This window comes from Myotis yumanensis, unplaced genomic scaffold (genome assembly GCF_028538775.1).
Source record: "Myotis yumanensis isolate MYYU_CA2020_CCGP unplaced genomic scaffold, mMyoYum1.0.hap1 SCAF_6, whole genome shotgun sequence".
NCBI classification, from domain to species: Eukaryota; Metazoa; Chordata; class Mammalia; order Chiroptera; family Vespertilionidae; genus Myotis; species Myotis yumanensis.
Window position 1 is genome coordinate 8,502,990 of NW_027223757.1, and position 24,680 is coordinate 8,527,669.

At 42.7% G+C, this 24,680-nt stretch overlaps 1 protein-coding gene across 3 annotated transcripts in view; it reads right to left on the reverse strand.

Moving 5' to 3' along the window:
- ESR1 (estrogen receptor 1) overlaps positions 1-24,104 on the reverse strand; it is a 204,852-nt gene extending 180,748 nt beyond the window's left edge. For all 3 annotated transcript variants that reach the window (XM_070417453.1, XM_070417451.1, XM_070417452.1), the window contains exon 1: positions 23,650-24,104. In XM_070417453.1, coding sequence (XP_070273554.1) covers positions 23,650-24,104 — 455 coding nt within the window. The remainder of the gene's footprint in view (positions 1-23,649) is intronic.
- Between the last annotated feature and the right edge of the window lie 576 nt (positions 24,105-24,680).

The following is a 24,680-nucleotide window of genomic DNA, read 5'->3' on the forward strand; positions in this document are numbered from 1 at the left end:
GACCTAAAATGGTAGAGTCTAGAAAGGAAAAACCCTGAATCTCATTCCTAGAATAGCTCAAGTTAAATGACTCCTCGGCCAGTTTGAGGCAACCCTGTAAAGCATGTTATAGTTAGATTCTGCTTGGCAAGTTAAAAATTATTTCTGAATGACAAAAATAGTCCTTTCAGCTCTTTTGGAAATTAAAGACTCTAGCTTCTTTGTGCTGCTTATCTGAAAACTTTATTTATGTCTTGCTTCATGTTATCTGTTCAGTGGGTCTAATTTTTATTTGTATTTATTTTCTTCTACCTAATACCCAGAGGCAGGCAATGTTCTTTCCTACAAGGTGCAAAAGAAAACTTCTTCCAAAAAAATGATGATAGATGCAGCTCAACACAGTGTCACAAAATTGTCCAGGGAGAGAGTTATAGCTGCTATTTCAGCTTCTGCCAAAGTTCAGACCACAACCCTGGACTTCTGGAAAACCCAGCGTGACCTTTGGTCTAACGAGATAAAAGGAGCTGGGGGAGTAGGCAAGCAAACTTTCACACTAAATTGATGGTTGCAGCAGCACTATTTTAAGTGCTTTATATGTAATTAACTCATTTAACCCTCAAAATGACTCTAAGCAGTACTATGATTACTTCAGTTATTTGAGAAATGAGGTAACCAAGGTACAGAAAGATTAGATAACTCAACAAAGTCACACAATCAAGAAACTGTGAACCTAAGGACTCAGACCGTAGCCCCAAAGCCCAGGCTCTCATCACAAAATGAAATCCTCAGAAACTCCACCCAAAAGGCATCCCAGGTCAAGGGCAGAGTATGTCACATCTGGGAACAGAGTCATTACTTGAGACTTTATCTCTCATCAATAGTAATCCCATCAGAAACTGCCTGCAATGATTTATCACAAGGCCAATAATACGTTTTGGAGAGGGAAAATGGTAATTTAATTTCGAGTGCAAAGGATGAGAATGCTGTTTAGTTCCAGGAAATGGACTTAATGAAGCTGATAGTCATACTGGAAAATGGCTTGATAAAAGTTTGAATATTTCCTAAAAATATGATTACAGACAGATCTTTGTAACTTCACAAAACAATAGAAAATGATGTGTCATTAATGTTCCTCTTCGAGAGTTCTGTAATTCCTTATGCACAAAGAACATCAGCGTTCCTCATTGAAAACTCAAGGCTCCCCTTAAATGTCAAGAGGTTTTCCCACCCACTTAACAAAACTATCTTCACCCCAAAATACAAGCAAGTATTGCATCTCTACACTAATGGGAAACAAGAAGAGCCTGGCATGAAGTTCCCTAAACAATGCCATTTAGTCAACATCTTTTTACCTTTTATCAGTTACTAATGTGTAACCAAATGACCTGATTAGAGTTTCATCACCTTTCCTTTCTCTACAAACCAATCTCTTACAAGTGCTAATGGGCGGTGAGGACAAGAAGCCCAGAATGCTATGCAGAAACCACAAGGCACATGGATTACACAAGAGGTAAGTCAAGAGGGAGCTGTGGTTTGACACCACACCTTTGTGAAACAAGTATCATCTATAGTCTGATTTCCACAGAAAATATGACACGATAGTAGGAGAATAATAATTGACTCCTATGCAGAAATGTTAAGAAATGCATTCATTCGTTCAACAGCATTGCATAAGCATTGCATAAGCATCTACTTACTAGCATCCTAGAACAAAGGACAGAGGAGGAAGGAGAAAAAAGGGGAGGGGGGGCAGACAGAACAAGAAGGGTAGCCTCTGCCCCAAGCAAACAGAACTCAAGGAGGAAGACTTGAGCATTTTGGAAAAAGCACTGCAGGCTGAGCTCCAAATACCAAAACCACTCCTGCTCCAACACTGGCCTCTGGTCTGCTTTTAAGTGCGATTCATCCATCATCCAGTTTATGATCCTACTCGAGAGATAAAGACAACATGTCATCACATAAAAGCTCCACACAAACACATCCAGATTTGCAAATGGAATTTTTTACTTACAAAAAGCATTTGGGAACCTGTATGCCATTAGGGATCACACTGCTGCAGATGTAACCAGCTTCGGGATCAAACAAGGGAGGCAGGGCACCGCGGTGGGAAAGTTCTAGAGTGAGTCAGAACTCCCGGGTTCCAGGCAAAAAGCTGCCAATAACAGCTGCATGGCTTACATAAGTCACCCAAACTCTGGGTCTCAGTTTCTTCTCTGCAAAATGACAGGTCTCGACTATGTTTTCTAAGTTCCTTTCCAGCTCTGCGGATGTGTGGCCGCGATGCTGTCCCATGCCTCCAACCAACAATATCTGTAGCCAGCTGGGTCTCGCGAGAGCACAGCCAATTTTTTAAAATTCTTTCCCAAGAGTATTCCTAGTAAAATGCATAAAGGATGAGAGGGGAAGAGGTGGTATTTATCCCAGAGCAGGTGTCCTCAAACTTTTTAAACAGGGGCCAGTTCACTGTCCCTCAGACCGATGGAGGGCTGGACTATAATTTAAAAAAAAAAAAACTATGAACAAATTCCTATGCACACTGCACATATCTTATTTTGAAGTAAAAAAACAAACGTTTTCGGCGGGCCGCATGTGGCCCACCGGCCGTAGTTTGAAGACCCCTGCTCCAGAGCATTTAAGTCTGTCATCATGAAGAGCATGATGTGACTTCCCAGCAAAGTACCACTCCTCTGATCTGAGGTACAAGAAAACCTGAAGAAAAAGAAAACTAGAAGGAAGGGAGGCAGGAAATGGAGAGACAGAGAAAAGAGGGATAGCACTTCTGCATGCTCGGCATTTCCTTCGTCCCCTGAGCTCTAGCAACAATGACTGAGGTGGGAACTTGAATAGAAGAAAATACAGCTGAGATATCAAAGGCAAAGTAAGCTTCAGTCATGGCCCGCGGCACGGCCCAAGTAGCATACATGGCTGGACAGAGTTCCAGAGCAGCTGAGCCATTCTGGATAGGAGACCATCTGGATCAGGTTTAAAAAAGCTCTTTTGCACAGAACGACTTCATCCATGATAAGGCTAAATTTTCAAACACAATCAGTGACCAGAAATGTTAACACCTCTGGGTATGTACTAAGGGTTCATTTAGGTGTGGAAGTTAAAATGTAACCTTCGGAGTTACTCTTCTTTTATTACTCTTATCCACCCGACAGAAAACAAGCTCAAAAGCAACCAATTCTTTTGCTGCTGATGCAACAAAGAAAAAGTCTTGCTAAGTCCCCAGAAGACCCCGTAAATCACCCTGGGGCGTAGACATGACAAAGCAGATTGTGACGCTGGAACACGGGGGATACGCACACTATGTGGACTTCATGGAGAGATGATTGGGTTGGTGTGTGATACCCCCCACCCCCCATCACGGGCGGCGGTTCTATATCGTGCAGGGAGTTCGGGAGTTTGACGTGCTATTAGTATCCCTTTGGCCGAGGGTAACATATACAAAGTGCTCTCTGGAGCTTCTTGGCCACTTTCTCCAAACTCATCTCCTGCGTCTCCTTCAATCACCTTCCAGGTGCTTTGTACGCCAGCAGCCAGTTCTGTGCACATGCCATCCCTGCCATGCCTTTGCTGCCTTCCTGCCTTTGCTCACGCTGTGTCCTGCCAACAACGCCCTTACCCAGCCACTGGGAGCCTGGAGAAATCCTAAGTGCTCTCACACTCAACTTCTCCACTTTGCTACCTCTACACCTTGTCCCGCATGTTCTCACACCCCTCCCCACCTTCACACTGCATTGCAAAGAACGGTCACACAGGTTTCATGCCTGTTAGACTGTGAAACCTTGTGAACAACATCTAATATTTCGGGGGCAGCCGATAAATCTTTCGAGTTTATTTAAATTGAATTCCATTCAGTTGAATTGTATGAAACTAGCGCCATGATAGTCTTTGGAATAATTAAAGTACCTTGAGAGGTTGGTACATCAGGCCTGACATGTACCCAACTGCCTTTCCAGATTTCCCATAGACAAGAAGAGATAATAAATAGAGCAAAAGAATTCTCAAGTGTGGGTAAGTCACTCCCAGTTTGCCAGAATGTTCCCAACCGCTATCTAAGGAACTCTAGAATACGTTACTTAACATGTCAGCAACTCTATGCCACTTAGCATCGTTTGAAAATAGAAATAACAATACTTTGTTTAGCTGGGGAATTGGTGGCATTGAATAACGTTTCTGGAAAGAAACTAAAAATCCTGAAGCCAGGTGTTAGTCTTTGAAGAGTATTTTGAAGTGTGTACTAGTAATCTTCCAATGAATGTATGACAGTGAAAAGGAGTTTAATTATTGTCCAGTCCTTGACTCCTCTCTCACATGCTACATCACAACTGTCAGGAGATCCATCACCTTCAAAGTACCTATCAAATTCTTGATATATTTTTTTAAATCTTAACTTTTAAAATATGATAGTGATAATGTGGTTGTGTTTTAAAAAGTCTTCATCCTTTAGAATTGAACATGGAAATATCTACAAATAAAAATGATCATCATCAAAACTGGGTGATAAGTACATGAAGGGTCATTATATCACCTCATTTCTGTTAAGATTTGAAAACTTTCACAATAAAAAGTCAGATTAGGTCGTTTCTCTCTTCAAAATCCTCTAGTGGGTCTCCAACTCCTTTGGAGTAAAAGCCAGAATCCTGATCATAGCCTTCAAGGTCCCCACTCACTCTGACCCCCACACTCCTCTCCATACTCACCTCCACCTTCTTACTTCACTCCAGTCAGTCTGGCCTCACTGTCGTACACACACTCCAGGCATGCCCCTGCCTCAGGGCCTTTCCACTGCTGTGAGTCCATCCTGAAATTCTTTTCACTGGCATATTCTCATGGGACCCTTCCCTGTTTCAAATCTTTGCTTAAAGATCACCTTAGCAATGAGACCTTTACCCATTTGTCTGATTTGATCACAGGTCTATTCCCAGTGCCTGACATAGAGAAGCTGGCCAATAAACATTTGTTGAATGAATGAATGAATGAATGAACAGAGTCAGCCATCCAGTGAACTTAGGTGGCCATTTTACAACATCAATAGAATAAGGTAATAGCACATCAATAGGCTGCATTGATCTCAAAACCATATTGCCAAACAGTGATTTCAATTATTTCTTAGATCAATGGTCCAATGTGGTGACCAGGAAGTCAGCAGTTTTCTAAAGCCACAGAGTCTCAAGTACCCAGTTCACCTACCAGATCCTGAGCTGAACTCATACTCCACCAGCATCAACGACCTCATCAGCCAGCGTGATGAATGCCTTAGCCTGCAGCCAACCTCACCCTCTAAAACATAGTGACACTCTTAAAGACCAAATCCAAGGATTACAGTAGCTCAATAAAGGCCTGGCCCGTCGCCTCATTATTGCAGTGGCCCCCATACAGAGTTCAAACTACTGGTACCCCAACCCCCCAGAAGAGCATCAGGGCTAGGGTTCCAAGGGGTCACAGCAACTCTCCAGAATGAATTTGCCCTAAAATCTGCCTGGGCCCTGGACAGTGTGGCTCAGTTGGTTGGGCAGTGTCTCGTGCACTGAAAGGTTACCAGTTTGATTCCTGGTCAGGGCATTGCCCAGGTTTGGGGCTGGATCCCCTGTAAGCGGTGAGTGGGAAGTGGTCAATCAATGTTTCGCTCTCCCATCAATGTTTCTCCCTCTCCCTTTCTCTCTCTCTAAAAATAACAAAAACAATTTTTTTAAATCTTCCCAGGATTGGTATATTAGCACAATCAAAAAAAGGTTGTAAATTATAGGTATATTATGAGAGACATTTTCAGATGATTTTTAAAACTAGCTAATATTGAGAGTAGAATTAATAAAAACTGTGAAATGAAAATAAACAGACAGAAACAGGTGCCTCGCTAATCTTTGGACACATCAGAGTCCCAGGCCTCCCAGCACAAACTGGCGAGTTCCAGCCTCTGCATCTGCACGGCTTCTTCTCATTTCTGGGCAGCAGCCTCCACAGCTTCCTCCCATTTCTGGAAAGTATCCTCCGATGGTTGTGTCTAGACAGTGGAGTCAGAGGCAACCTGAAATCTCTGGGGATAAGGGCTCAGATTCCCAGTCTCTATCCCACTTACTCTATCTTCCTACAAGAGTTGGCCTTGGTATTTATAACTTTTTATATTTAGCTGTTCCTAATTCTTCTGATGCAGTTTTGCAGGGTGTAAGGATGGTATGAAGCCAAAAACAATCAACCAAACCGACCTCCGATTCACTACCTTCCCATCGCCCGTGCTCTGCTCACACCTGGCTCACATCCAATTGGGGCAAAATCACTCAGCTGTCAGCCAGTGGCCTCGGCTGTCACCCGCTAAAACAACAAGCTTCCTAAGTGGCTGAGAACCCTGGAGAACACACTTCTAGCCTTGCTCCAACTCTCCCCTCCCACTGTGCCTTGGAGTTTGACTCAGAATTCTTCACTGTCCTGGGGTTAGAACTGAGTAAAAGGAGATATTTCCACTGACCTGGGAATTCTCGCTCACACTTCATTTGCCATGGCCTCACCAAAAAGACTTCAGAGTATTTCTTACACGTGCATAGCTACCTGGCCCACCCATGCTCAGAAGATTAGAGCATCTCCTTATCTCACTGACTGCTGGGCATCTCCTTTTTCACACCTTGATTTCTTGTTGTTTGTTTGTTTTCTAATTCTCATCCAAGGATATTTTTCAATTGATTTTTAGAGAGAGGGAAAGACAGAGAGAAATATCGATGTGAGAGAAACACATCAATTGGTTGCCTCCTGTAAGTACCCCAACCAGGGCCTGGGCCGGGGAGGAGCCTGCAACCAAGGTGCGTGCCCTTGACCGGAATCAAGCCTGGGACCCTATGGTCCACAGGCCAATGCTCTAACCACTGACCCACACCAGCTAGGGCTCACACCTTGATTTCTTTACAAACCCCCTGTGTCCATGCAGTGGAGATCCCCCATGATACATGACCTCTCTACTAGCCCATCGGTAGCCATGCATCCTGGCCCCTCATGTAAGACACTGTCTCCCAAGCCATCATGGCCAAGCTCAGGTTCTCCTGCTCGCAGCTCAGCCAAGCCAACGTGCTGCAAACTCGAGGTAGGAGGAGTGCAGATCGGTTTAATGTTTTACCTAGGGAGGAGTTGTACTTTTCTTCTAAGTCATTTACACTTTGGGAAGCATTTCAGAGAAACATTTTTCGAAACTATTTTCTGAAATCCAGTAATGCCACAAAACTAAGAGAATTCCCCCAAAACAACCAAGAAACGTGTTATTTCTGTAGTACTCACTATATTACATAGAAAAGCTACCTAATTAATAGTTTGGAAGCCCAGATCTTTGACTAGATTTGACTCCTGAATTTTCTCCTCATGCAGAATTGTTATATTGTAATATTCCGTTGTAATATTTCCCCTTGTGCTCCAATTGCCTGTCTTTTCAGATAATAGAATGAACAGCTAGGTCTTTCTGTGTTTACTTTAAAGCTAGATCCTGAATTGTAATCAATAATGATGGCAAAAATAAACATGCAAACTCTACAGTGGCGTGTTCCCTTTCCTGGTAGGAAAAGATAGGCGGGCATCTGTATACTGGCTGCAGGAGAAGCCATAAAAAATAACCTTCAGGCCCCCAAAATAAAAACACAGTAAAAAAAAACCTGAAAAAGAAAAAAGAAAGAAACAGTTAACAGTGAGGCAACATAGTTAGGGCTGCCAGATTTAACCAATAAAAATACAAATACCCAGTTAAATTGAATTTCAGATAAACAACAAAGTTTTTTTTAGTATTATATCACATGGGACATACTTATACTAAAAAAATGCTTTGCTTTTTACCTGAAATTCAAATTTGCCTGGGCATCCTGTATTTTACTGGGCAATCTGAAACATGGTGCCTTTAAGAGAAGGCTCCGAGATACCTCGGGCCAGCAGAGATCTCAGAGTTGAGCTCAGGACAGTGGGGAAGGTTAATGATCACAAGCTTCACCATGTTTTTCTCATCAAGAGATAAAAGTCTGTATTGGACAAAAGTAGGCAATTTTGAAGGTGCATTAACTCTTGGGCCAAGGCGATATCACATTAAACACCCATTTACTGAAATTACTTGGGTGTTTAAAGACGAACGCACCTTCTGATTCACACCGTTTAGGCCACGGGTAAGTACTATCTGGCACAGTACCAGGAGGCCTGTGGCTTTAACTGGTCTTTTTCACTTTCTGTCTTCCTGCTGTGGCTCTCCTTCCTGTAGATCCAATTAGAAAGTTGTAGCCTAAACTCTGAGATGGTTAAAATGATCATCTTCCAAGGAGAAATATTGACTTAGAAAAAGCTGCCATTGACCTAATCATCCTGTCTGTGTTTTTGCACCACCTGCCTGCAAAGTGCCACCAGGATGCAGAAGGTAGGGCTAAAGCCTCTTACAACATCCTCGTGGTTATTACAATATTATCGACTATGTTTCCTCTGCTGTACTTTACATCCCCATGACTATTATAACTATGTATGGTGCCAGGTGGGTACTGGAAATATCAGGCGGAATACTTTGTAAAGTATATGATTGTCTAACACTATGCTATCCCCCTGGAACTAATACAAAATAATATTGAATGTAAACCATCATTTTTTTAAAATTAAAAAAAATTAATAAATATATGGTGGGGTAAAAGTAGGTTTACACCTGTTCGTATGGAAAATAATAATTTGATATAATAATTAATAAATAATATAATACAATAATCAATAAATAACAATACAAGAATAAACTGTTTCGGGTACTCACAACTATAAACCTACTTTACCCCACCCTGTAAATAAATAAAAGTAATGGCAAGAGGGGAAAAAATCATTATGGTAGTTTTGTTTCCACCTTCTTAGTGGAAGTCATTTTGCTGAGAGGATATTGATATCATTGTTGCCACCAGAAGAAAATACATTTTGGGCTACAATTTTTGATAAGAGAGAAAACAAGTGGGAAGGCCACTTCAAGAAGTCTATACTAAGTTCTACCACCTCAATTGTTTTTCTTTCACACATATAAAAGTCATAGAATGCTAACAAAAGCATATTTCATTCCTACATGCTCTCCTTGTGTTGCAAACTATAGAGTTATTACTACCTCCTTTTCATTGTCAATTTAATATTTTGACAATTCTAACAGTTCTTTAACTCATTAGTAAAAATGAAAGTGAAAAAAATATTATAGTTTTAATTTTAAATCTTATCCTGATAAATATAAATTTCTACAGAAGAAATGGTGTCAAATCAACTTGGCTTAGTACAATTATTACCCATCAGCTATGTCCTGATTTAATACATTTATCAGGAACATTAATTATATTTATGACATATGGTTCCATTAATTGCCATTCTTATTAAACTTACATTTCATTTCCTGGAACAATATTAAACTACAAGAGGAAAATTTTAATAGTAAACAGTATATAACCAACATAATTAGCCTCAACGAAGACACATGTTTTTCAACTTAAGGACCATGTTACAAAAAAGTGTCTATTGTAACCTGGCTGCTGGATCAAGCACAGATTGAATTATATTTTTTTAATTTTGCCAATACTAAGGTGAAATATCTATTATGAAATCATGCAAGTTCCATTTTCACATTGGACATTGTGGAATAAAAATAGCACCTAACTGCTTTAGAAATCTGAAAGTAGTCCTCATAAGTCTCAAGAAAAATCTGGTAAAGTAATTCCTAACCTTTAAGCCCTGGAAACAGAAAATAAGAAAAGAAAAACAAGAAAGGAAATCTTTAATCACAAAGGAAACCAGATATAGTTATTAGAACTGAAAGAAAACAATGTAAGTGGTATAAGAAATAAGTTTCCACTAGATCCTTAAAACTGAAGTGGCACACCAAGGTAAAAAAAAAAAAATCACAGGGACCATATGCCAATTAAACAGATGGCCTATCTAGACAGGCATGGCCAGTACATTCACTTTGGCCATCACTGTAATTTTATAGTGATCAGCATCAAGCATCATCCCTTTATCCCATTTTGCTTGAGCTTTGGGTCCACATACCAGAACTACAGCAATGAGTCCAGCATGGCCTCTATGTCCTCAGTGAACAGAGGCTGGTCATGCCTCCATCTGTTAAGTGCGGAGTAGTGGGCTGGAGGCAGACAAGGGTCTAGTCCTGTCTCTGCCTGCCCTCGCTGGGAAACCATGAGCAAGTCCCTTCACCTCTCTAGACTTCTGTTGCTTCATTTGGAAAATACAGAGATCGGAGCACACCATACCTAAGGTCTCTCCTAGATTTAAAATACTGTGATTGTATTACTTTTTTCTGCAAAAAAAGGGGGGGTGAGCCAAAATAACACTATAATTCTGTCCAGATTTAAAATTCTTGGGTGGGTTTCACATGCATAAGGATACTATCAGGAAGTCTTTGTAGGATTTTATTTAATGGCTCATTCTGATATTAGAAGGGAAAACATCCCCCCTACTTAATGGAAAATTGTTTAAACATGCTTTTAGCAAGCATCTTAAAAATAGCCATTTTCCATAAAACTAAAAGAAGTAGCCTCGGGACATAGCCTAAGATTAAATCATTGTCACAACTGGCTCTCATCAATAATAAATCAACAACAATTGCGGTTGTGGACGCAGAGAAAAGGAAACCCTCTGGTACTGTTGGTGGGAATGCAGAATGAAGATTCCTCAAAAATAAAAAATGGAACTTCCTATGACCCAGTGATTCCACTTCTGGGAATATATCTTAAGAAACCCAAAATACTAGTTCGAAAGAATATGTGCACCCTATGTTCATTGCAGCATTATTTACAATGGCCAAGATATGGAAGCAACCCAAGTGTCCATCAATAGACAAGTGGGTAAAATGCTGTGGTACATATATACAATGGAAGATTACTTGGCCATAAAAAAAAAAAAAATGAAATCTTACCATTTGCGACAACATTGACGGACCTAGAGGGCATTAGACTAAGTGAAATTAGTCAGTTAGAGAAAGACAGATACCATATGATTTCATGTATATGTGAAATCTAAAGAACAATATAAACAAACCAAACAGAAACAGACTCATAGATACAGAAAACAGACTGATGATTGCTAGAGGGGAGGAGGCTTGGGGGACTGGGTGAAAAAGATAAAGGAATTGGAAAGTACAGACTGATAGTTACAAAGTCATCATGGGGCTATAAAGTAGAGCACAGGAACTCTATATATATAAAAGGCTAATATGCAAAGTGTCCCCTCGGGAGTTTGAGGCCGGGAGTTCAATCGCTCTCTAGGACGTACGCTGACCACCAGGGGGCGGCGTGGAATGAAAGAAGGCCCTGGCCAGCAGCCAGGGAAGGAAGGCCCAGGCTGGCAGCCGAAAGGCCCTGATCGACCCTGATCGATAACCAGGCCTAGGGACCCTGCCCACACACGAATTTAGCGCACCAGGCCTCTAGTATAGTCAATAATATTGCAATAACTATGTATGGTGGGTAATGAAAATATTGGGGGGGGAACACTTTGTAAGGTATATGATTGTCTAACCACTATGCTGTACACCTGAAACAAATATAAAATAATATTGAATGTAAATTATAATTTTAAAATTTTAATTAAAAAAGTAATAAATCATTGTCACAACGGAATATAAAGATATCACAAGGAATTAACACACCAACTGCTGAGTAAGTCTATCAGTGACATAAGACATCCCACCAGTTTTCTTGCATAATTAGTGGGTTAGAACTTGAGCTCCAGAGTCAACTTCTAGATTTAGAATCCCCAGTCCTCCATTATTAGATGTGTGACCTTGGACAAGTCACTTCCCCTCTCTCAGTTTTAGTTTCTTCTCCAATAAAATGAGAATAATAACAGTGCCAACCTCTTATGGTTGGTGTAAGGATTCAGCAAGATGATCATTTAAGGCTTTCAGCACAGTGCCTTGTGCACTATACTCAAAAAAATACTAACAATTGCTATTATCAAGTTATTTCTCTGATTCTTAGCAATTTGCCCTTATTTTGTTAATTCAACAATGTAGCTGTATAAATTACTAAACATTTATTCTGATCAAAGAACCGGACTGGAACTGAAGAGAGTACCAGGGACTAAGACTCAGCCTCTCTTCACACCCCTGCCTTGCCCTTCTTTGCCTGGCCAAAACCTTCCATAAAACCATTTTGGACCTTGGCATCCGTAGATGGGGGCCTGTTCTTCCTCTGTGTCCCTAGTGGTCCCTCCTTTATCACAATTCTTATAACAAGTGTATGACAAGTCTATTCACTTGACATCTCCCTCATTAGACTATGAGTGACTTCACAATAGATGAAGTGTCTAATCTCTGTATGTACAACAGAAGTCAGTACATGATTCAATAAAGTGTGCTGAGTGAGTGAATAGCTATATTAATTAATAAAAATCTATTAAATTAATATATACAATTAATAAAATTTATTAAACAGATGAGGAAGACAAGTCTACCTACAACCATAATGAAAGGCTTTCTGTGGTGATTTCCATGGTAGGGGTGGCTTTTGAGTTGAGCCTTGAATTCTGGGTAGAATCCGCCTAACAGAGATGGGAATAAATGGTACATGTTAGGGATGAAAGTAACTATGAATAGCAGAAGTGGGAAAGTGCCATTTAAGTATGGTTTGAACAAAAGCTTCATGGAGTGACGGGAGTTCAGCTGAAATTAAACTCCAAGGGCTTTGAATGCCACACTATGGAATGTGCATTTGACCTATGACTAGTGAGAAGCCACTGCAGGCTTCTTTAAAAAGCAGAGGAAAGGACCAGCTCAGACATACACTCTGGTATGTCAACTATGCTCTGGGAGGAAACCGAAAAATTCAAGTCTGAAAGCTCACAAACCGAAAACCCAGTACGGAACCTATTGCAGCAATAATAGGGAGTTGGCCATGTATAGAGAAAGGAGAGAATAGCAGGAGAGATATCTGAGAAGAAACTTCTTGTCTGTGTTAAGACATGCTAGAAAATGACTAATATTGCATCTCTGTGAACGACAGTGTTCAACATGAAAACACTAGAACCTGTGACTGCTTCTACAAATTCCCTGATGACTCTGCTAGCTATTCCCTCAGGTCAAACACAGACTTCTTAGAAGACGCTTGGATTCTTCCTAGAAAAGCAACTTTGGTTTCATTAATCATAATTGCTGAGCATCAGAAACAAAGAACAAAGAACCAAAGAGACCTGGGCCGGTGAGTTGATAGTCCCCCATTGTGTGGGGCCTGGAACCTGGATTTCAAGTCTTGCGAGCATTGGAGGAGACCCAGGTTCACGTCTTCCTCGAGAAGTTGCTGTTATACGTTTCTAAAACTTCAAAGACTTGCTTTTAGCTGCTGATTCTGGGCAGAGTTACATGAGGAAAAGAGTAGCCTTGAGAACTGAGCAATGTGGGAAAGCCTCACCAAACCCTGCCCTGGGCTCGGGGGCCAAGGTGGGGTGCCTGCATGCCTGCTTCCCTTACCAATAAATGAGTCTTCTAAAATGCAAAATGGGGCAGGGGCAATCAAAACAGAACATGTTCTATTGGCGGACAGAATTGTGCAAATACTTCATGATGTAGAGAAGCACACAAGGAGAGCTTTAAGTAAGTCCTCCACATTAAAGACTTTAAGGAACTTCCCAAGCACACAACTGGAAATTCTGTGCAATCAACCAAGTTTACTGATATTTAAGCTTTTAAAGTTTCATAAACAATAATAGGGTCTGGCACGTGGCCACTATCTGAAAAACTAAAGGAAAGGGAAGCCTGTTGGGGGTGAGTTCGAGAGCTTCAATTACCAGCAATTATCTAAACACGTAACGAAAACCTAAACCGTGCAAGCTGATTGGCCGTGGTGTCTACTGGCACCGTGTTTCAGGTTGTCTCCTAATTTCATCTTCATATTCTATGGCAAAGTCTGCAGTCTCATATTCTTCTTCAAAGTGTCTGCTTTGTATCTAGTCAATATCCATTGTAACTCCCTCCTTCAAATCTCATATTGGAAAGATGAGTAGAAATCAATGGTACTGTCATCTTTCCCCCTCAGTACGCCTTTTACCCTCTGCTTCTGATACCCAAGTGGCTCAATAACATGAAGACTTGCAGTCAGGCAGATCTAGGCTTGAACACTCCTATTCAGGGTGAAAGCACAGCAGAACCCTGAGCACCCTCTCAGATCTCTCCAAACTGCACAGCCTCATCTTTAAAAATGAGATACATGGTTGGAGGGAGATTCATTATGACCCCACTTAGAGAAATGCTGTCAGGCTGCAAATCAGGGGACTACACAGGAGAAAAAGCCCAAGGAGTTTTTTGCTTTGTTTTGTTTTTCTAAATTGCTTATTCCCACTGCAACCCCAGAGCAATTATCAGAACCACTCAGATGTGGCCCAGATCCCAGTCGTTTTTTAATCATCTGGATGATTCTGAAATCATCCTTGATTTTACTGTGCAGCCAAGGTTGAAAATTCATCATTGTAGAAGCTCTATGATTGTTAGCTTTCGTCCCTCATCCTTCCCCAGTTCCTTTTCCTCAAAGTACACAGACGTTCCCTCTTTGCCCTCCTAAGGGCTTTATAAACTGCTACGTCAGTTTCAACAACTTCCCTCTCTGGGATCACTTCAGTCCACAGTCCTTAATGCTCCTTCCTCCTTGTATTGATTTTTTCCTTATTTGGAGTTTATGACAACTGCTTTGTTTTGGTTTTCTAGCATAGTACCTCGCATATATTAAGCATTTCAAGAAATAGTAGCTCCCTGCTTTCTTTAGGAAAAGCTTAACTTCTAATCACAATAGGATATTAGGGTTTGTCTCTTGAAGGTAAACTAAGCAAACATAGGGAAATTCCAAATGTTCCAGATTCATATTCACCTTCTTCGATGTGTGGTTGCCAATTCCTGTCTGAAGATGTAATGACAAAATGATGACTGCTATGCCCTGGGCATGTTTTCAGCTCTTGACAACTATAAACTTCTTTAATCCTCACAACAACCAAAAGATGCGGGCCCTATTTGGATTGACATTTTACAGATGAGTAAACTGAGGCACATTGAGCCAGAGATCACAACTAGTCAGGAGTCACCCAGAAACCTAAGCTGCCTGGCTTCCCACCCCATGTTTTAATCACCTGTTATAAACATCAGTTCTCATGGTTGGCGGTAGTTATGTTCTATAAAGTGGTCGCAAATACTGAATTAGTGAATGCAGGACCATTGCCCCTCAGAGAAATACAGTGTTCATAAGGCTCCGGTCACAACATTTTCATCACCAATCAATGCATGGCCTTGCTGTGTGTGATTCTGTTTAAAGACACCTTACTTAACATACATTGTTGATTCATGAGCATTGAACTCATGGCCAACAGCACTCATGTGTGAATGAGGCTGACCTAACACTTGTATTTTCTCAATAAGACACATCACAGCCTTCCTGTGCTTAGAAATACTGGACAGCACTTCAGGGCTATCCTCGGGGGTCATTTTTGAACAGCAAAATCACCAACAAAAAGCACAAGATAAATTTTTTTTGCAAGTGGCACTAAATAGACCTCGAACCGGACACTTGTTTACAGTAGGAGCTGAAACCAGAAGGCAGAGCGTCGCCTCGTTTGACCTCAGCTGGGGACGTGCATGCCGCCCGATGACTCAGATTTTTCACCACTCTGTGCATGTCAGCGAGTGACCCAGAAAGTGTCGTGAATATTGATTTGGGGGTTGCAAATACATTTTAGACAGTAGGCAAGTTTGTAAGTACAGAATCCGGAAATAATGGGGTGAGCTGGACTTGGAATGTCCTGGGGAATCCTTTCTCTTTTTAGGAAGGAAGGGGTGATTCACAGAGCCCCCACATTCTTACAATCACAGCTGACGGTCCCTCCTGAATGGCCTCTCTCCCAGCCAGGAGGCCAGAGCGGATCACTGTAACTGTGCTCCCTGCCCACCTCAGCAGCCAGTCACCCAACTCACAGCCCCTCCGGACGTGCACGTGCCATGCACTTCGCTGAGGGCGGGGAGAAGCGCAGCACCGAGAGTGATGGTCTCTGGACCGCTGCTCAGGGCCCCCCCCCTCAGAAACCAAAGAGGCTTCCGACAGCCCCCCACGTTCTCCTCAGACAACTAAAGGAAATCACTTCTCAATGCAACTAAATTGCCTCTTGTACTCAAATTGGAATGTAGATCCTTTCTCGCTGAATTGCTTGAAATATTCCAACAGAAATAAACCCAAGCATTTGTAAGGTCTTCAAAACAACAAAAGCAGAAGTCAAAGTTAGCATATGGGACCCTTAAGGACTCTCGAAATCAGTTATGCTGATAACAGTGTTGCCTTGCAAAAGCTTTACAAAAGGAATAACACCACTTCAAATACCTTCATGAAATGAGTTAAACAGATCACGGGCACACCTACAACATTTCAAAAACGAGTGGTTTTGTTAGCAGAGGGGGGAACTACCGTCGGCTTTACGTGCCGTGGGCAAGTTCTCATGGACCTGAAACCCAGGAGACAGCAGCCAAGAAAGTACTTGATCTCCACACCAAATCCGACGCGGAAGGATGAGGCCCTAGGACCTCCACATTCATGCCGCAGCATTTCCTGGCTGCTAAATGCTAACACTGATCTAGGAACTGCTTGGCATATAAAAATGCATTTTATGTCATCTCTGCCATGGATGAACTACACAATTTGGAACAAGGTAACCAAATGAATGAATGAATGAGATGTCAAAGCAACTCCACTAAGTGAAGATTTCTTTCTGATTTTGTGTGTGTATTTAATATTTTTATTGATTTCAGAAAGGACGGAGTGGAAGATAGAGATAGAAACATCAATGATGAGAGAGAGAGAATCATTGATGGGCTGCCTCCTGCACACCCCACACTGGGGATTGAGCCCGCACCTGGTAGATGCCCTGACCAGGAATCGAACCGTGACCTCCTGGCTCCAATGCTCAACCAGTGAGCCACACTGGCCAGGCTCTAATTTTGTTTGTTTTATGCTTCCATGCTTATGGATGGGGGAAAAAAAAACCTCATTTTCTAAAACTTTCCATGTAGTTAATGCCACTCTAGAATGTTAAGGCATATTCTTATACCACTGGCTTACCAGTGCTGGTTAGGCAATCTGTTGAGTCCTATTTCAAATTTCATTAAAATAAAAAAAATGAAATGGGTTAATAAAAAAAATAAACCAGAAAAGATGGAAGGAAAAAACTAGGAATATACAGATGGAGTGTTTAAAAAAAAAAGAAAGAAAGAAAGAAAGCTTGATACAGAAAACGAGGCCTAACAGAGTGTAAAGGGTCTTAGAGAAAATCCAGAACCTTTATGTCAGAAAGTGAGCCAGTTGCCTAGAAAACTGCTCAGAAAGTAGTGCCTGGCATGCTCACACATGGGCTGCAGGGCCCATGCACGCTGCATACTGTTTGGGAAGAGGCGGAATGAGTCTGGCCAGCCAAGCGATGCAGGCTGGGTTGCAACCAGGGAATGGGGCATGGGGGGGGGGGGGGGGGGGCGGCCTTTGAACCAGACAACCCTGCAGCTTCAGAGCTGGAGGTGAGAATCTGAGCCTAAATGGCAGAGGCCTTCATTCTTCTTGTGGCTGACAGCATTTGGAGATCTCTCAAAAAAAATAACCACGTATGAGTGTATTGAGGGCTCGTTTATAAATGTCCAGCCCTCAACGTGTCTTAATTAACTTTATTAACTTAAAGTGGACTATAATTTTCCCAAGTGTAATTCATAGGAGCTCCAGAAAGTAGAAAATGACCAGACAAAGTAGCCTACTATCTCATTAAAGACGACACTTTTGATGAAAGTAGAGGATGTTATGGAAGCAAACTGAGGATACAATGTATCCCTCTAAAAAGTTCAGAGGAAAAATGAAAATGTTTCAGGGATGAAGTAGGGGACAGCTCAGGCACACTGTTTTTAAAATGTTGTTGTTTGGGTTTTTCTTTTTTAATTTTCTGCGTAGCAATTAGAATTACTTATTCAATTTATGGTATAAAATTATTGATAATATCATTATTGAAACTTTTGACAATTTACTTAAATTATAACTTCACAAAAATGTGAAGTACACTAAAAGATTCTATTTCTGTACAGGATAAAATTCTCTGGCTATATAATAGGCATCCAGAAATCCTACCCACAACACTTCATTGCTGCCATCATCATCATCATCCCACTACCACCACTACCTCTACCACCATCATCATCATCACCCCATAATCATCATCATCACCATCATCCTCACCACCACCACCATCATCGATTCTACTGTCACACCTTCATGTCATTTATAAGTCTCAGGCATACCCTTTTTTATTTGACCTAGCTTCTTGAAAGTATTACTTTATTAAACTACATAAAATGTTGTTGTTTGGGACCAAAATAGTTTCCTTTCTAATCGTCATATCTTCAATAGGGTCTAGGCATATACACATAATTAAAAGCATTATGGATTAAGGCAAAATTTCCCCCATAATTCTTACTACTATTCTTTACGGTACAGAATTGGGGGATTTTGGTTTCTCCCTTCTGAAATCGAGAATCTCCTAAAGGCGCTTCCCTTCACCCTTCGCCCACTTAAGTCCTCAGCTTTCAGAGGAAGGGGTATGTTTCAGGGATGAAGTAGGGGACAGCTCAGACACGCTGTTTTTAAAATGATATTCTTCGGCAATTCGCTGGCAGAGTTCAAAATATAAAATAAAACTCCTCGATGACTTTGGTGGAATGCCTCTTCTCTCTGAGATCTCTCACACTTTCACTTTGGGTGGCTGGTTTCAAGTGGCTGTGCTTGGGGGATTATATAGCCTCTTTTCCTGGCCCATGCATTTTGGTTCTAAACAGTTGTGGCCACTATGTTTTCCGTTCTTCGGTAAGCAAACGGGGACTTGGAATTAAACTCGATGGCTTACTTGCCTCTATCCATCCAATGTATCATGAGAAAGAAGGGAACACAGCACGTTGCGCTCTCGACTGTGTTCCTAAAGTTACGTTAAAAATAATACTGCAGTCACAGGCAGGCATTCGATGTATTGTTTTTGTACTGAGTATGCATTTTAGAAAAAATACAATTAAAGCTCTTACATTTCCTTGTGCACAACTCTTTTCACATAATCAGGGTCTCGGCGTTTAAAAAATGTATCTATAAGAAAAATGTTCTTTTTAATATTTTTATTTATTGATTTTAGAGAGAAAGGAAAGGAGAGAGAGAGAAACATGGATTTGTTGTTCCACTTATCTATGCATTCATCGGTTGACTCTTGTGTGTGCCCTGACAGGGGATCAAACCCGCAAGCAACCTTGGTGACTTGGGTGATGCTTTTTTTTTTTTAAAAGGTGCACTACTTTTATTTACTTATTTTTAATCCTCACTTGAGGATATGTTTATTGATTGTTTTTAAGAGAGAGAGGAAGGGAAAGAGAGAGATAAATATCGATGTGAAAGAGAAACATCTATCGGTTGCCTCCTGTCTAGGGATCGAATCCCAACCTAGGTATGTGTCCTGACTGGGAATCGAACCTGCAACCTTTTTGGTGTATGGGACAACACTCCAACCAACTGAACTACCCAGCCAGGGCAAGATAAATATTCTTTATGATAGCCCTGGCTGCAAGCAAAGGTTGCAGATGGTGATGAAGATTTTAGTTAAATTTGGCTGCCAAAGAAAATGATTTCATATTATCATCAGTCTCTATTTGTAGTGAAGCTCCTGCCCACTTTCAATCTAATCTTCCCTACTATCTTCTAGCTTACAAAAGTACAGGAACAATTATTAATGTGTGAACAAAATAATAAAATATTGAATGCATAGGCAGCTTATGTACCACTTTCACACTACTATCTCACTTGACAAAATTACCAATGTCTTACCATTAACAGAAAGTTTGACATCTTTATAGTTTTTCCTGATCTACTATTCCTGCCATTTCTTGCCCCTGTCTTTTATACCCTTAAAAGAATTAGAAACCAAAATGCCAAACCTGAATATTCCCTGGATATGAACGTCATATCCTAAATATATTCACAAAAATAACCTAAGAACCCAAATTAACTTGACTGTGAGGAAAAAAATTAGAATAAGTACCAATTATCTTTCAGGAGCTTTCTACCGAACAGGTACAAGCCACATGGAGTAGGTGAAAATGAAATGGGGATTGAAGACATGATTCCGTTCTCAACCGAAAATACACTCATTCTCGAGGCAAAATGCGGCTCCTTGAACTATTCTTAGACCAACACAACATATCGGGTGAACAGTAACAATTTAAGTAAATGAAAAGAAGTAAGAAAAAAAAGGGTGCTAAAATATCACCGAAATAGAAGGACAGAATTATTGGAAACTTGAAAATTAGCCATTAAAATCTCTTCCTGGAGATGAGCCTTGTTCAAAGTTAAGAAATAGTTTTAAGTGATCACGAGTGGACAGACGAGTCATTCAAAGCATGCAGCCAGTGTAATAGAATACAAATTACCAGGGCACTGACTTTGATGCAAAGGGTTTGTGTAATTGTCAAGTAATTTGGAGCAGTGGGCATTATTTAGCCTTCAAGAATATTGAGTAATACAACTGAAATAAACACGGAACATTAAATACCTCGTTAGAATTTTAACAATCATCGTGGATATGATTAAGTTTCATCTTTAGTTTGGTCCAACTTTCCTAAGTTGTTTGAACTCTGAAAAGAAACCCAGGATAAGATGTGTCCCAGTTGCCTTCATCATGAAATTGTAGGTCAGGCACATCTTGCAAAGGAAGTCACAGCTTGCCTATTTATAAATGTATTCCTCTTAATAACAATTGGCTGGGATATGTGACAATGTTTCTCACATTATTATATGCCCAGGGCAGTTTTAGCTGTCGCATTGCTTCATACATAGATATGGCTGCATATTGTGGCCAATAGAAGAAAGTAACCATAGCATCCTTATGCTAAGTAATGTGAACTTCATATAAATTCTCAAAAATAGTAAAGCTTAATCTAACTGATCTAAAGTCACAAACTAATTAATGGGGGCGGCGGGGGGGAGGCCAGAGATAAAATAAAGAGAATCAAAATAGCTTTTTGGTTTATGCAGATAAAACCACCAGGCACTTACCTAAATTTTTTGTTTTCTACTAAACATAACATTTTAGGCCAATAGCTTTCAAATTTCTTTGGCCTCAACCCACAGTAAGAAATACATTCTACATCACAGTCGGCACACACAGCAGGTATAATTAAAACAATTTTAAGGAAACAAAACCCACCCTACCAAATATTATGCACTCTGATATTTTCTATTATATTCTTTTCCATTTCATTCCCCTAAAAAAAAAAAATGTTCTAGACTCACTAAACTGATGTCATGATTCTGTGGGTCATACATAACAAATACTTTGAAAACACTGCCTTTGGCCCCCGAAACTTTTGATAACTACTGAAGAAAGTTAAAGGTCCCTAAAAGGGTTTCTTCAATTCTTTTATTGTACCCTGTGTTATTCAAAGGGAAAAATATTAACTAATATTTTCAATAATATTAAATAAACACTTGCATAGACCTCTCTCTTCCTCCCTGGGTCATAAGAGGTAGAATTCAAACAAAAGAGGAAGGATGTTATGGGAAAGACACTACAAAGGAAAAATCACTCTAAAACTGAATTTCCACAAAGAATCCTACTTGCGTGAAATTTTTACTTTTTAAAAAAGTTCCTCTCATTTTTTTTATAATACTCTAAAAGTATTTGAATATCATCTGTTGTAAAAAGTTTAAGATAGGGCACATTATAGGGATATTATTTGCCTCTGGGCTGATGAATGATTTTGAATAAAATGTGATCCCCCTTTTATTTGACCAAGCTCACTTTGTAATTATTAGCAAGGCAGTAAATAATCCACGGAGGAGCAGCCTCATTAGTGCCCATTGAAATGCGGTGGCATTAATTTGCAATAAAAGAACTGAAAATTAATGGAAAAGAAAATAGTTTCTGGAGTCCATCCTGAGGTTATGGAATTCACACCCTGAGCAGAGCCTTCCTTCACATCAAGGGGTTTTAAAATGTGTGTGAATTAGATGTAATCGTTGTATTTTGTTCTAACACTTTTTTTTTATAAAGTGGGCAGAATAACTTCTTTTTCCCTTTTCATTTTAGCCCTGAAATAAAACAAGGGAAAGGAGTCTGCAATCGGCTTTGTTAAAGTCTGGTTCTTTTTTAGGTTTTGAAAGTGTTGCCTGCTTGTCTCTGAAGTAGTAACTCGGGCTGGTCTTATCTGGCTGTGAACATCCTGGGGGGGGGGGGGGGGGGGGCAGGCCTGAAGGATAGGGGGTAAGTTCAGACACCCCAAAAACCTGCCCTCGGGATCTTCTGGGAGCAATCTGCACCCTCCTCTGGTTCTTCCGCTATAGATTTCTCTGGAGACAGAGCACTGAATGGGAAGTCCACAGTTTGCATGCAGAAGGCTCGCGGTGAGGGAGGAGGCGCACCTGACAGCCAGGGACAGTCAGGCACTGCCTAGCTCAGCACCAGCCACCACGTGGGCCCTGAGGCTTCCCAGCCCCATTCCAGGGCATCCCTGTCCTGTGGGGCCCGGAGCGCAGCGATTCACCAGCAACACCACCCAACCCCTCCCTGGTCCATCAGGAAGAGAAGGGAGAAACTATCAAAGCGAAAATGGGAGGGAGGGGGGAGGAGGAACGTATATTCTCTACTAGAGGAAAACATAAGGACACAAAGCATTTGCTACTTGAGTCACAGGCGCGCCTGTGTGCCCTGGCCGGCTAGGCTTCTGCCACAGGGACGGAAAGGGGCAGCAGGGACCCGCACTGGGCTCCTGGGGCCTTCTTTGCCAGGTGGGCCTGCAATAGGCTTTCGCTGGCAGAGGGGTGTTTCAAAAACACGCCTGCTTCCAAATGGCCTGTTTCAGACTCACGGGCTGCCTTAGTCCTGGCTGCCCTGAGTCATAGGCCAGCAACCTGCTCCAACAGGACTCAGCTAGAGAACGCAGAACCCAGAAACTTAAGACCCATTCAATTCCTGCACTGCTCTCTGAGGGTTCCGTTCATTCAAGCCCTGAACCCAGGGCCCGGGGGAGGACAGACAGACAGACGCTGCTAGGAATCGCTGCCCCCAAAACCATCATCATCATCATCATCATCATCATCTTTCCGATCCGAAATTCTAGATGAAAGGAACTTTTCCGAGCACATTAAAATGTTAAAATCATCATAAACAAATAAAAACGGAGCTCCCCTAGCCACCGCCGCCTCCAGCCTGAGATACCACAGCGGAACATTGAGGAGGGACTCAAAGCGCCTTGTGCTCCTTTGCTTTGGGGTGCTCCCCCCACAGACGACTGCGGCTTTGTGAGGTTTCCACTATTTGTTTGGTTAGGAAGCACACGGGGTTTCGGATCTGACTCTCGGGCAGACAGTAGTGGGGTGGAGAAGGGAAAAAAAAATTTTTTTTCCTAAGCTGCCAAGCTAGAGAACTTGACTCTGCAAAGCCAGATCCACAAGGACGCCCAGGCGGGGCTGCGCTAGCCCTCGGGCGAGTCCTGGGCTCCGCGCGCGGCAGGTTGCTCGGTGCCTGCCTGGCCCGTGGCTCCCCCCTCCCGGCTCCCTGGCTCCCTCCGCCCCGGGGGCGCGCGGCGGCCACCCCAGACGGATCGGATCGGATCGGATCGGCTCGGCTCGGATGCGGCGCCGGGGGCGCGGGTACCTGTAGAAGGCGGGAGGGCCGGCCTCGCGCACCGCGTAGCCGCTCGGCTCATTCTCCAGGTAGTAGGGCACCTGCTGGCCGTGCGGGTGCAGGAAGGGCGAGAGCTGCGGCGGCGGGTGCAGCAGCACCAGCGGGCTCGGCGACACGCTGTTGAGTGGCGGGTAGCCGCCCAGGCCGTTGGCACCAAACGCCGCCGCCACCTCGGACCCGGGGCCGTAGGCGAGACCCGACTGGCCGTAGACGGGCGCGGAGGCGGCGGCCGCGGCGTTGAAGTCGTAGGCGGCGCCCTCCGGGTAGTTGTAGACGGCGGGCTTGCCCCCGTCCACGTACACCTCGCCCAGCGGTCGCTCCAGAGGGATCTTGAGCTGCGGGCGGTTCAGGGGCTCCAGTTCGTTCCCTTGGATCTGGTGCAGCAGGGCCATGCCGGACGCTTTGGTGTGGAGGGTCATGGTCATGGTCAGCGGCCGCGGGCAAGGTGCAGACCGGCTCCGCGCGCAGAGGGCTCAGCAGCCGGAGGGCCACCTGGAAGAAGAGCACAGCCCGCGGGTTAGAGGCGGGCGCGGCGCAGCGCATGTCCCGCCGCCGGCAGGAGAGCGCAGCCCGGCGCTGCCGGAGCCCTGGGTCTCCGGGATCCCCCCAGGCCAGACACCAGCGAGCAGCGAGCGCACAGCCAACTTCCTGGCTCCCCGTCTTCAACTTTTAAGGACGGGTCTCCCCGGCTCATATGCATTACAAAGGGGCTGGACGCCGGCCAAGGACTGTTACCTTGCCCTGACATTGGCTGAAACATCACTCCAGGCGCAACTGGTTTTGGAGCGACCCCAAAGAGCAGCTTCCCTGAACTTGACTTGTTGCTGCTGGATGGGGGCTGGATTGTACTGCGGGGAGGAGAGGGGGTGGGGGTGGGGGCGGGGGCGCTGAGGGATCTCCTAAAGGTGGCCCAGGGCAGACGGTGTTTCAAATGAGCTGGGAAGGCTAAGCCAGGGACCGGCTTTCTCTCATGCGCTGCCTTATGCGCCCGGTGCCAGACT